This window comes from Artemia franciscana, chromosome 7 (genome assembly GCF_032884065.1).
Source record: "Artemia franciscana chromosome 7, ASM3288406v1, whole genome shotgun sequence".
Lineage (NCBI taxonomy): Eukaryota > Metazoa > Arthropoda > Branchiopoda > Anostraca > Artemiidae > Artemia > Artemia franciscana.
In genome coordinates, this window is record NC_088869.1 from 48,072,722 (window position 1) to 48,087,438 (window position 14,717).

Genomic DNA, 14,717 nt, shown 5'->3' on the forward strand with positions numbered 1-14,717 from the left:
AACTAAAAGATATGTTCAAGTGTGTTGTTGAATATTAATGGACTTAGTTATAAGCCCTGCTTCACCCGATTCTTCATAGGAATAGGACTGGTTACATCATCCCGAGAAAGGAACGGAAATAAAAAGGAATTTGAAAATGTAGAAAAAAAGACACACAAGAAAAGTTCCCAATTAAATCCTAATAAAACAAAAGCTTCTGGTAGCACTTACCCCCCCCCCCTGGGATACTTCCTGTTGGTGTTAATGTACCTCACCCTGTATACATGTCCTTTAAGTTAGAAATATATCAGGGACAAAAAAAAATATGATCATTTCAAGTACCTTGAACCAAAGCAGCCAAAATTAGTTTCATGTTGGTTTTCTACACAAGCTTCCACCTGGCCAGGAGACTCATCAGGCCCTGTTCCTAAGCTTCTAATCTTTTAGTCTAGAATGGTCAAAAACATTCTAAGTAGCTGGGCTGAACAAAATTATTGTTTAGTATACAAAATTACTGAATCTTAGTTGATCGAACAGAAAGTATTGGGCCCATTTTCAGACAGAACAATTCTTTTTCTAGTTTTTTTTTTCTGTGCATAAGGACTTCCTTGACTTACAGATATTAGCTTACCGAAAAAAGTTCAAGCTTTAAGGATGAAACTGTCGGTCCTATTTCGAACAAGCCAATATTTAGGACACGAAGATGTTTTGTCATTCTTATTCCTTCCCCTAACATAATATATTAGGATCCATTTCCCTCCCCAAACGCTTTCTGAAAGTTTCAATTTGCCCTCTTCACCCTTTATCCCCCCCCCCGTTATTTCCAAGATGTTAATGATACTCCATTTAAATAGCCTGGGTGATTATAATATCTGTTGATTTATCTCACTACCTCATCGTAGATATAATAATTCCACTGGGTCCAAAAGTGCTAAACATTTTAGAAAGACATTTTGGCCCCCACATTCCCTCCTTCGTAAAACAAAATATGAAACAATTCGTCTCCCAATCCCCAGCAATCCTAAGTTTCAGCTCAATCCCTACCTGTTATTCCCTAGATATTGTATATATACCATTTTGACAAATTGGATACATGGTCTCCGTCAATTTACCTCTTTCTCCTCCCGCAAGTTAAAATTCTAGGTCAACTTGGCACCTCAGCACCTTTTTGAAAATTTCACCGGGATCACCCGCGCTGCTCCTTAGACAAGGACAATATCCTATTTTGATAATCTGGGAACACCTTTCAGTCTAGTTCGCTACTTCACTGGGAAAAGATTTTGGTCTAACAAGAGATGAAAAATTTACATTTTTCTTCTCATACCCCCCCCCCTCCCCGTTCAAGATTCAAGAAACACTTGCCACCGTTCCCAAAACTTCTTGAAAATCTCAACATAATCCACGAAGCTTTTCCCAGATTATCGCAAATGCACTGTTTTGATCACTGGCAACACATTAGTGTCATTTGATTTACCTCTCTACTTAACCAGGAATAGATTATTATAGGTCCTATAGAAACTAACAATACAAAAACGTTTAAGTATTGACCCGATCCCCAATTAAAAACTTGAGGCCTACTTAATCTACCCCCTGAACCTCTTTGAGAGCTAACACAAGCACATCGGACAAATAAGACCAAACTTGGCTACGTCTTCTACTAAAAATTATCCATGAACGATGGGTAATATACATAATCTACTTCATTACCCCTTGGGCTGTGAGATTAATTTCGACTCATGAGGAACACAAACTAAACCTCACCTTAAATCACTGGTTTTTTGTAATTTATCATTGTCCAGTTACTGATAATGGGGGGGGGGATTATCCAAGCGGCTTTGCTTCAAGAAAAATATGGAAATAAAAGATCCCTCCAAATATTTTTTTTTCCTAATATCAGGATCTAAAGAGTCAAACTTAAAAATCTTTGGAAATACCCCCCCCCCCTCTCCTAGGTCAATTTTTTTACGGTGGTGCATGATTAGATTTCGGAGAATTACAAGCAATAGAAAATTTACTTTTTGCTGGTAAATTGAAGCCTTTGGTGATGACAGCATTTCCAGGAAGACATCCTTGAGGATACAGTTTCTTTGTTTCGCTTAAAAGCTGTTGGGTTCCAGCCGCTTTATGGATAGCTCCGTCGACTGAAACGAAAAAGACGATGAATATTAGCAGGGTAAATTGAATAAAAACTGTAATGAAAAGCTATTATGACGCTGCAATCAAGTAAGTAGAAATAACCCCCAAAAATTAAATGAAAAAAAATGGAAAAAATGACATCCTAAAACAGCCAGAATATTTTCTTATTTAAAAAAGGATAGGTTACGAAAACACAAATATTTATTTCTAATATTTTGTGCGAACAATAATAAATACGTAAATAAACTTTAAAAATCCAGTTATACAAGAAATAGCTAAGTGGGATGTTGAACTAAGGCAAAAGACACTATGTGCATTCATAAGCCTAATAGACATATCAGCAATATCTCACGAATGACTTAGAGTATTTAGTTGAAACTTTCAAGGAAAGTTGACGGGGATACTGAACTATACCAAAAGTTTACCATATACATCCAGGTGGTCAAAAAGGCGCATCTACAATATCAAAGGAACGGTTAAGGTTATTAGTTTTAAATTCTCATGGCACGTTGAATTAAATAATAAAAAAAATACCCTATATACATTCAAGTTCTCAAAAGAGTATATCTGCAATACCTCAGGAACGACTAAATGCATTAAACTGAAATTTTTCGAAAATGTTTAGGGGATGTTGAATATAATCAAAAGATATTATATGTCCCCAAGTTGTCAAAAGGGCGTACTTGCGATATACTAAATAGGCTAAGGGTTTCCTGTTGAAAATTTTAGAGAAGGTTAATAGGAATTTTGAAATAAATCAAAAGACACTATTTGTATACAGGTTGTAAAAAAGGCGTATCTGCAATATCTGAGGAATGGTTAAGGACATTAATGAGAAAATCTCAAGGCACGTTAAGGGAGATTTTGATGTAAATAAAAAGACATTATGAGAATCTATGTTTTCAAAAGGAGCTATCTGCATCATCTTAGGGAACTACTACTACTAACAAATTACTGTAGCACTAAGTCGCTTGAGGCCAACACACCTACCCACGCTCTTCCTCCATTACAACCTTTCCAAATCCTAACTCTTACAACCACCCAAAAAGTTCCAATTTACCTTAAATCCTTTAATAAGGTCTCCTCCCACCGCATTCTGGGATGACCTATTTTTTGTTTGACCGTAGAAGGTTGGACAAAAACGAATCTTCAGCAATCTGAAAATTCTCCTCCTTCTCCCTGGTATCCCAAGTTTCATGACAATACTTGAGCGCAGTCATCAATGTTGCTTCCAATAAAACTGTGAAAGAACACCCTGAGCCTTGGCTATTCTACTTTTAACATCTTCACTGTATCCACTATCTTTACTAATAATACTAACTAGGTAAGTTAAGCTAACCATTTAATCGATCTTCCCGTTACCAACATCACCTCTTCACCTTCGGTTATTCCAAGTCTAAGCAGCTTAGTCTACTTAAGATACATTTTCAAACCTATTCTTGCACCCAGAACCTTCAAAACCTGAAAAAAATGCAAAAATTTTCAACTAGGGTCACATTCCTTGGAACAAAATCGATCAAAATAATCCAAATAAATGGATATAGAGAGCAAGCTTGTTCAACTCCTAACTCAATACGAAACCGGCTGCTAACTTAAATTATAACAATAATTGACCTTTATTAATAGAGAGCTATTACTGGCCCTTGAGTAACCAAGGAATTAACACACACCTCGTATTTTTTACCCATTAAGCCGAAATATGGAGCTAATAGAATTCCCACTTTACTGTATCAGAGAGAGCATAAGAACAGTTTTCCCTAATAATGTTCGGAAGGTAGGGAGCGTAATATATACCTTTCAAACCTTTATTAGCCAGGCAAATCACAGTACATCCTCTTATATCATACCAAACTGAATTCCCTGGTATTTCACGTTGAGAAACATAAGATTACATAGAAACTCACCACCTCCACCTCCTCGTAGTGGTCTATTAGCAGCATTCACCACAGCATCAACTTTTAGCTTGGTTATATCACCTTTGATTAATGCCACTTTCTTCCCAAGTTCTTTTTCAGAACGAAAAATGTTAACGTCAGGAATGGATGGAACTAAAAGAAAGAGTTTATTAGATGTACCAATGGGCTATGAATTTGTTGACAAAATTAAGATGCTTTACAGCACACAGGCGCAGAAAACAATGATTAATACTATGAACGAGAATAATACTGTTGCGGTTAAAGTAGGAATGGTTAGCAGCTGGTTTCGTATTAAATCAGGAATTAAACAGGGTTGGTCTTTATCCTACTTTATATGAATCATTTTTATGCCCTTTGTCTAAAGGAGCACAGATTTCGTACTGAATCAGGAATTAAACAGAGTTGGTCTTAATCCCACTTTATATGGATCATTTTTATGAACTTTGTCTTAAGGGACACAAGAAAGGCAATGGGAAAACACGGAATCAAATGGGAAGGAAAAACTTTCCTGGACTTAGATTATGTTGATGATTTAAGCATCCTAGATGAAGTGTGAGCAAAATCAATGAACTTTTGTAGGGTTTGCGTGTTCAGGGTGCTAGAATAGGTTTGAAATTACTATTAAAAAGACTATGTCGCTGAGGCTAGAAATAAGTGAAGATGAAAAGGTGAAGTTGGGTGACGAAAAGATTGATCAGGTGGAGAGCTTGACTTACATTGGTAGCATTATTATTAAAGACGGTGGGAGTAGTGAAGATATCAAAAGTTTAATAACCAAGGCTCAGGGTACTTTTTCACAGTTAAAACAAGTTTAGAAAAATAGGAAGATAAGTCTGCAAACCAAGATTAGAATATTGGAAGCTACAGTGATGACAGTAGTCCAACATGGCTCTGAAGTATGGGCGCCCCGAAAAGCGGATGAAGATTTGCTAGCTGTTTTCCAGAGATATTACCTATGGATTGTTCTGGGTACCTGGCTGACTGACCGTATTTCAAACAGTAGGCTGTACGAAAAATGTGGCTCAATCCCGCTATCTAGGACTATAATGAAAGGAAAGTTGAGATGGCTAGGACACATTCTGCGGAGGAAGGATGACAGATTGCCAAAGATTGTCCTTTTCGGCCAACCGTCTAGGGCTAAACGGAAAGCAGTTTGTCTGCGGTTGGGGTGGGAGGATGTCACATAGAAATATTTAAGGGAAATGGGAACTCCCTGGGAGAGTGTAAAGAGGGAGGCTTTGAATGGATTGGGATGGAGGATGAGCCTCCGCAGCAGTATTGGCCTATGGCGGCTTGGTGCTGCGGTAAGTTGTTAGTAGTTGTAGTAGGTGCAACTGTATTTCAAGCAGGGGGCAGAGCCGGAAAAAAATACAGAGAAGAAACAGGAGGATTACATTACAAACAAGGAAAATGGAGATGAAACCCTTTAAAAATCTTCAGTTGTTCTGTTGCTTCAAGCACATTTTAACCACAAAGAAAAATATCAATAATTTTACAAAAACTTATTTTACTTTTGCGATGACATTGTCTATATAGCTTGTTCACATAAAATAAGACATCCGCAAAATTATTACCTGTACCCAGCCTCATATGGTAGTGTACTGAATTACCAGAATAATGGATCCTCTTTAGAAACATGGTAAATTTACATTGAACTTTCTGTCAGTTTCGGCCTTCTGCTCCTCCAACAAAAAGTCATTCAGGGGTGGATTCAGAGAAGGAGGCATCCCAAAATTTGTAAAATTTTCACTCACGTTTATACGAGTCTGACAAACTTCGTCAAAATTCTAGTCTACGACAAGCCATCGTAAGATAGTTCTCAGATGAACACAGAGCAAAAAAAAATCGGTGCAAGCGCTAAATAAACCGCAGGTAAAAAAATTCCATGATTAACATGGGAATCTTTAGCCCCTCCCCCTCCTCTCCTACAGCCTGTTCGATGAAAAAAAAAATGTTGTCATGATTCAACACCACAGAACTGCATAGTAAAGATTTTCCTTTTTTAATCCTAGCAGGCGCCCCTCCAAAATCCAACTGCATCCGCCCTAGCGTCAGTGCGTTAAAGCTAATTTCATTCTACCTGAATTCAATTAACAGGAAAGTCTCCAGAGCAATGTTAAGTTTAAATGTAAAAGCAAATCCCTATAGACAGGAGATACAAGAGTAGGGGGCTTTACTCTCCTTTTTCTGACCTTTTAGAACCTTCTTTCATTTTTGCAAACTATTATGCGAAATATTTACCAGTTTACAGGTTATCTCAAGTCATTTATCTTCTTATCTAATTATCTTGAAGTATGCATCATTTACATTCTATTACGCTGCGATTATGTGGAAAACCCATACATAGCTTTACCCTAAGATATTTTAGGGTTTCGAATATTCTATGCCTTTCTATGCATAGCTACTATTTACATTGAAACAACACACATTTTCAAATCCAAATATTTATTTTTGGGACATTTTAGTAAAGCTTTCTTAAAAGTCTCCCTGGAGGGAGTAGAGGACTATATCATTCCAGTTTTCTGGGATACTTTTATGCGAGTAGCCTACTAACCCTGATATATTTTCCTCTATTAGATGCCACAAGAAAGATATTGTTCTTTTTTCTATATATATTTATATATAAATATATTATATATATTTTTTCTATATATTTAAGTCACTCTCCGTGAACCCGAGGATCTTTCAATGCCAGAGGGAGGAAGGTGAAAATACGTAATTGTGCATTTTTAGGCCTGTTTCCCTGAATGGAAGCTCTTTCAGACTCGTTTCGAAGAGCAGGCAGTGTTCATCTACTTATATTTAGAAGTTTTCTGTGGCTAAGTCAGTACTTAAATATTTTCTTACACCTTTGTAAACAACCTTAAGAGGGTAAAATAGGTTGGTTTATCAAAATGTTTAGTGACCCCTATATATTTCAATCATTACCAAGCGTAATATAAAGGGCAGCCAATGGTAAGGGACCTAAACAAATATTTTAAGGTAATTAAAAAGGTTTATTACCAAAAACTCGATAAAACTAAAAGGGACTTCTTAAAAATATCTACATTATACACAACAATAAACATTTGCTATAAAGGGAAAGTCAGCAAGGCCTGAAAAGCTATTCAGCACTAATTGTGCTTTGGGACTGTTAGCTGATTGTCTAAATGATTTTGGAAATCAATGAAGATAAAATGTGTGCAAACTCAACACCAATATGCAAGTAAGTAAGTATGGCAGCACTGACACGTCAAGGTCTAAACTGGCAGTGCTAATTTCCACTTTGTGACCCTTTGGCCAAGAATTGCAATGAAGGGCTGGGAACCAGGAATCTGTGCTTTTGCACACCCTCCCTGCTTACCTTTCCCATATTTCTCCATTTGCCCCGTTTAGAGCTGGTTTAAATCTGTCTGAGATTACTGAGTAACATGAGTGACTGAGTGAAGCTCTTTCAGACTCGTTTCGAAGAGCAGGCAGTGTCCCCCTCTCCCCTTTGGACACATAATACAGCAGATGAAACACTGTAATCAAAATTCTTAATTTATTTATTTACAGCCACTCCAATACAATCCCTGAATTTTTTTTTAGGGAGTGCATACTCCAAATTCACAAGAGACTGCCTGATTAAATCATTCAGTCTATTCCTTCTTAAAAACAAACTTGAAATAAATTACTAAAAGAAAAGAAAGATGTCTATCTATCCAATGAGGGAAATATGCCCGTTAATTTCCACTATGTTTAAACTAAATTGGAAAATATTATGAATACAATAGAATAGTACTTTATTATCAAGCAAACTCTCACAAATAAAAAACTGCCGAACTTGTTGCCTTCATTCAGCTAGCCTACATTGTATACAAAAAAATAATAATATAAGTACATAAGGGAAATATTAAAACATTGCCTACATCGATGAACCAAACTGGCTTATCAAACAAAATGAGTACTTAAGTACACAAACGAAAGTACATAAGTAAAATGTAGTAAAATAAGTAAAAGTAAGTAATATAATAAATGAATAAAAATGAGGGCATAAGTAAGAACATAAGTACATTATAAAAAACATACAGCATAAATCCAATTGACCTGTCAAATAAAAATGAAAGAACAAAACTAACACATTAACAATACAAATGACACATTAACGTGATGCATTACAAATATCATTTGTTTGTGATTTCAACAAGCGCTGGCACAAAGATCTTTCTGTAACGCTCAGTTATTTCATTAATAGAATTTAAAACTAAGATTTTGTGTGCTTTTGATCGGGGTAAACGGGACCTTGGAGGGCAATAAGAGGCTGGGAGTATACATTGAAAGCGTCAGTTATGACGTAGATTATTTCCGAAAATGGTACAAAGAGTAAACTTGGTACAAAAGAGTGAAACATTCAATTGCAGGTGATAGATGTGTGCCAATTTCCACAGCTTAACAGTGCAGCAGTACTTGACGCCTGTGCATTGCTTGTTTGAATCTTAAGCTAGGTTTTGACAGAAGTGGAAATGCGCTTTAGCAGCCAAGTATGTTATCCAATGAACACTGTAACATCACTTCTTTATTTTAGCTTGAAAAAATTTACTGTCTTCTAGGAGAACATAGCCTTATTGCTCACCTTATGTTGTCTTACCTATTTCTATATGCTATAGGGCATGCTAGCAATTATTTTTATTTCTTTTTTCTGTCTGATAGATGACCTAATAAATGATTTAAGCAGTCTTTGTTGTTGTTGAGAATACTTTCAAGAGCACGTTAAAAGAAGTCCCTGAAAATAACAAAGAAACTTTCAATGTTTAAAGATTCTTATGATATGAAAAAAGTTACAACTTCCCTAGTTAGTATACTTACAGCCAGTATAGCTAAAAATCTAGAAATTTCATTTAGATGGAATTCAAATCTTAGAAGCAATGCGGTCTCTTAAAGCGGTAACGGTTTATTCATTTTTTCAAGATATATTTGTGATACCTAAATGTATATTATAGGCTAACACAATTACATTTGATATATACTATGCATCATTTAGTTAGTGTATTTACAGCCAATAGAGCTAAAAATTCAAAATTCTATAAATAGATAGAATTCAAATCTTAATAACAACGCAGTGCTTAAATTCATAACATTTTAATCATTTTTCTCAAAAGTAATTGTGCTATATATTATACATTATTTACCATACATCGTGTGTTTAGCTGCACATACTTATGCCTATTAGTATTTCTGCAGTCTTATTTTTCTTTCTACAAAGAATTCGCCCTATTCTTTCTATTTTAACAAGCGCATTAAATAATAATGTAAAAAATATACGCAGTAATTCAATGAAAAATTACCATTACTCAAAATCTTCTCCTTGTTTTGTTGGAAATAAACAGCCCAAGATTTCAAAGGCTTCCAAGCATTACCACAAAGAACCATTGGTGTATCAACCATATTTGCTGTTCTTTTCTGTAAATTAGAATAGTTTGTAACATTTTTGAATTGGTAATAGGTTCACACAAAACAGTTGCAGTTTATTATGTTCTCACAACGACCACAGACCAAACCCTTAAAACCCCTACTCAGCAGCCCAAAAGGGGAAAAAGTTAAATCTGTATTATAGGAAGATACTAGCATCCTTGGGGCTTTCAAGGAAGTGGTCGAAGCGCAAGCTTTAAACAGAGCGGAAATTGTTTAACACAATAACAAGAACTCCCTCATAGTACTAATAGCAATCATAGGCCCATATATTTCCACCCTTGAGGGGGTAAGGAGTCAAAGGATCTTTGCTTGGGGGGATACAGAAAAGCCACATTTTTAGGGAAGAGTACCCTCAACCGCACACCATGTGGACAGATAAGACTGCATACATTATTAATTAAGGGGTATTAAATTCATAATAAAATAAAACATTGAAACGTGGATATTACCTAGCTCATTCTATATGCAGTAGGCTACCTAATTAGAAACTAGGGCAATCAGCATTTTCGATTGGCGTGAAAAATCTAGCTACATCTAAGCATGAAAACTGATAAAAATGATACCTACAAGCAGTATTCATTCATGTACACAATGTTTGAAATATTGAAAGCAAGCCACAACACTAATAAAACAAGTGTATACATTTAAAGTATCTGATAAATATTGAAAGGGCTTTACAATATTCTAAAGCAATTACGCTTACAATATTTTGCTTACAGTTTCCACTGTTTTAGTAACTTTTTTCGAAATTAGTGACTTCACAGTAAACATTTTATAAAAAATCACTTCTAATGTAACTCTTCTTTAAATCAGTTAAAAGCATTTTGACACGAAATTTGTTTTCAATTCCAATCTCTGTTAAGCATGATTTCCAATTTACATATTAATTTGAAACCCTATATGAGCTTTTCGATACAGTTGAAACTGACCATTTTCTTTTCATAATTTACATATTTATTTATCTACATTGATAGATGTCCTAAATTATAGCTTATTTATCTATATTGACATAATGTGCCGTGCAAAAGGTGGGACAGTAAAGTAGCAATGCTACTTGGCAGTTTTCAATTTGTTGGCAGATTTTGTCTGAAAATATCATTTATACATATAAAAACAATTTTTTGCCTAGTGAAAATTGTTGGCAGATTTTGTCTGAAAATACCAGTGCTTCCACTATCCCCGAATTTTCGGGGATTTCCCCAAAAATCTTCCTTCTCAAAACAAAAATCGACTTCCCAAAAATCCCGTTTCGTTAAGGGTTGACAACTTTAGTGATTTATCAATAATTACATTCCACCCCTAGTAACTATCACTTTCACTTAACTTGACATAATTTTTCAATACTTTCCAAAGTTTTTGTCTCAGTTATTTACTACACATCAAAAATCAGACGCAGATTATTGATTTACTGCCCTTTCTTCCTATTGAATAAAAAAAAGTTTTTTTAACTGAAAGTAAAGAGCGACATTGAAACTTAAAACGAACAGAAATTAATCCATATATAAAAGGGGCTTTTCCTCCTCAACACCCCACTCTTTACGCTAAAGTTTGACTCTTTCTCTTAACTGTACTTTTTAAAATAGTAAAAAACTTTTAATTCCCGTTAGAATGAGCAAACAAACAAATAAACACGCACCCGTGATTGGTAATATCCAAATATTGTATTGGCAAATACAAATACCCACATTTTTGTAGATAGGAGCTTGAAACTTCTACAGTTGGGTTCTCTGATATGCTGAATGCGATGGTGTGATTTTCGTTAAGATTCTATGACCTTTAGGGGGTGTTTCCCCCTATTTTCTTAAATAAGGCAAATTTTCTCAGGCTCGTAACTTTTGGTGGGTAAGACAAAAAACTTGATGAAACTTATATATTTAAAATCGGCATTAGTATACACAATATGCAATTCTTTTGATGTAACTATTGGTATCAAAATTCCATTCTTTAGAGTTTCGGTTACTATTGAGCCGGGGGTCTTCCATTGATGCTAGTAAAAGCATAACGTTTATAAGACTATACCATTTCATTAAAGATTCTTTGGTGACTCGTGGTAAACAATCTTATACGCACATGCTTACATTCAGTGTCATTCTAAGCATTGATACAAAGATGGCTATTTTAGACAACTAGACCATGAGTTTAAACTATGTTTTCTTTTGCTATTTTGTTTAATTTTCAAAGATCTGAAAATATATGGGAGCTAGATCGAAAGATTATTCTAAAATAAAACAGGGAAAGCATGGTACCTATGCAGAGAGGGGGAGGGGATTTCCTGATAAATTTGGAGATATTTTCATTATCGAGGTACAAAATTAGATGAACATAGCACTTGAGACCTTTTTTTATGCTCTTTTAAAATGTAACCGTCGTTTTACTCAAAACTTAAACGGACCCTTTGAGATGATACCTTTTTCTCCCATAATTTAGTTTGATTCTTATTTTCTTTTACTCTAGTTTTTGAGCATAATACATTAATCTTAAGCATATAATAATTGAATGCAGCATAGATTCAAGGACAATTATGTATTATACTGCCAACACTCAAGTTTATGCTGATTAAAAATTGAGAACAAACCGGTTTTATCTGTCTGTATTAAGAAACAATTAGCTTACGTTCAGTAGAAAATAAGTGGCGGTTGACAGAATACATCAGGACTTATGTAATTTGGGATATATATTTGCACATTAATTGGGAGGGTTGGGGTGGAGGTTGGGTTAGTTTAGGTGAGCTTATTCCCCCCCCCCCCACCTAATGTGCATATATATAGTCCAAATTAGTCTGTGAAGTATTACATTTTCATCATGTTTTTTTTTTCATTAGGGTTAGCCTAACTTCACTTCTTGAGCGTTGGCGGTATAATACTAAGTAGTCTCAAACAGCAAAATGAAAAATGTTGTCAGCATTAATAGACATCAATTTACAACAAGTAAAGCAGCTAAACCAGAATAAAATCCTCTATTATAAAGCCAATAAAAAAGTCCAGTGAGAATCTCAAAAGCTGGAGAATAAGCAAAAAAAAAACTAACATGCGGTATTGCAAGTAAAAGTCCTAAAAAGTTATGCGATCTTTCAACACCCAACCATTTAGTCAGGTTGAAGTGCCTTAACTTGTCAAACCCAACGGAGAAAATACAACAAAAGCCATAGAAAAGGAAGATATCATCAGTGATTTGTTAGCTCAGTATATTTATTTAATACAGTCATCTTCAGAACCAACACAGCATGGCTTTAGCTCTAGTAAGTTACAATGCTTAGACATGAAGTTTAGCAAATCACAAGTTTTGAATGTTCTTAAAGAAGATAAAACCTATAAACCTCCTTGTAGTGATTATGATTGCTTTGGTAGTGCTTGTGTTTATTCTTGCATATGTGCTATGCTTGCTTATATGTGCTATACTTACTTATATGTGCTATGCTTGCTTATATTGCTTAGTTTTCTTTATAGGAGCTTGGGTTAAATATAAGCATAAATCACATTCGTTGCATGGTGTCAGAAGTGGGATCTTGGCATTGAAATCTAACAGCACTATGGAAGTTCAACAGCCATCCATCAACTGGGATGCCACCTCCTTGGCAGATTAATGGAATCGATTTCAACAGCATGCCCAGTTGATGCTTATAGGACCGCTGGCAAAACAGACGGAAAAATCTCAGTGTGTCTACCTGCGCATTTGGATGGGAGAAAAGGGACTAGAGATCTTCAATGCTTTCGAAATGGAAAAGAGTGACGCCAAAAAAATTGAGCCCTTTATCAAATGCTTTAAAGACTATGCAACCCCAAAGAAAACCGCTGTGTTTGCAAGATACATTTTCAAGAGGCGGGACCAGTTAGAAAACGAAAGTATTGAAAGGTTCATCACAGAATTAGACCAAATTGTCAGTGGAATTTGAAACCAAGCTGTTCGAGAGAAACTGTTAGCGGAAGGTGACTCATTAACTCTTGAGAGTGCAGAATCAAGATGTAGAACCTACGAAACGATCCAAGCTCATCTAAAATCATTCAGTGGGAGTAAACCAATATCTGTCAAGCATGAAGTTGATGCAATCACACGTGATCCAAGAAGGAATAGCTTCTGAAATCAGAAAGCTTCTTCTAATAGCCACACCGAGGGTAGAGAATGTTATTTTTGTGGTAGATCCTACTCGACCAATCATGCATGTCCAGCGAAGGGGAAAATATGAACACACTGCAAGAAGCCAAACCATTTTGCAAGGGTCTGTTGCAGCAACAAAAACGTAAACACCATTGATGAAGAAACTGTGTCATTTAGAGAGGCAGTTACTGATCAAGAAACAATTTTCTTGTATGCCATGGACAAAGGTAGTGGCACAGACGAAGCCCTTGTCCCACTGACCTTAAGCAACCAGCTTTCAGTAAACTTCCAAATTGACAGAGGAGCCCAAGCAAATGCCATTCCCAGAAAACATTTTTGACTAGCTTGATCCAAAACCGAATCTGCAACCAACTAATCAGCTACTGACCAGCTTTTGTGGTGGATCCCTGTCATTGGCATTTGTGATCTTACCTTTAGCCACAAACAGCACCCTAGGGGTGCTCACAGATTCTACGTAGTCGACTCAGCATTGACCCCAATAGTGGGATATCAATCCAGCATAGACTTAACCTCATCAAACTGGTATTCAATATTAATGCAGAACAAACCAGCATAGATGAGAAGTACAAAAACCTCCTTGAACGCATTGGTTGACTTGAAGGGGAATGCAACATCCATCTAAAAGATGGATCCATACCAACTGTCTATCTGGTGAGAAGGGTACCAGAGACACTAAAAGATAAACTCCAGGACGAACTTAACAAAATAGAAAGAGACAGAATCATTGAAAAGGTCACGGACCCCATAGAATGGGTAAATGCAATGGTGATAATTGAAAAGAAGAACAGAACTGTAAGGACATGCATAGACCCAGTAGACATCAACAAATGCATAAAGTGCCCTTACTATCCCATACCAACCTTAGAAGATGTCACAGCCAAGCTGCATGGTGCAAAGGTGTTCAGATTGGTCAGGGTACTGGTCATTATTCCTTTCTGCAACTGCACCCGAGATGACAACATTCAGCACTATATTTGGGCATTATTGATTCCTAAGAATGCCCTTTGGCTTACTTTCAGCACAAGATGAACTCCAGTGCTGTATGGAAGGAGCATTTGAAGGGCTGAAGGGACTAGCCATCATAATTGATGATATTCTAGTGTATGGAGCAAACCAAGAAGAGCATGATGAAAGACT

General features: G+C 35.9%; 1 protein-coding gene across 1 annotated transcript in view; it reads right to left on the reverse strand.

The window, feature by feature from the left end:
- LOC136029708 (macro domain-containing protein lp_3408-like) overlaps window positions 1-14,506 on the reverse strand; it is a 31,680-nt gene extending 17,174 nt beyond the window's left edge. The window contains exons 1-4 of the mRNA XM_065708212.1: window positions 14,441-14,506; window positions 9,338-9,452; window positions 4,020-4,163; window positions 1,995-2,120 (exon numbers count right to left, since the gene is read on the reverse strand). Of these exons, the coding sequence (XP_065564284.1) occupies window positions 1,995-2,120; window positions 4,020-4,163; window positions 9,338-9,452; window positions 14,441-14,506 (451 nt within the window). The remainder of the gene's footprint in view (window positions 1-1,994; window positions 2,121-4,019; window positions 4,164-9,337; window positions 9,453-14,440) is intronic.
- Between the last annotated feature and the right edge of the window lie 211 nt (window positions 14,507-14,717).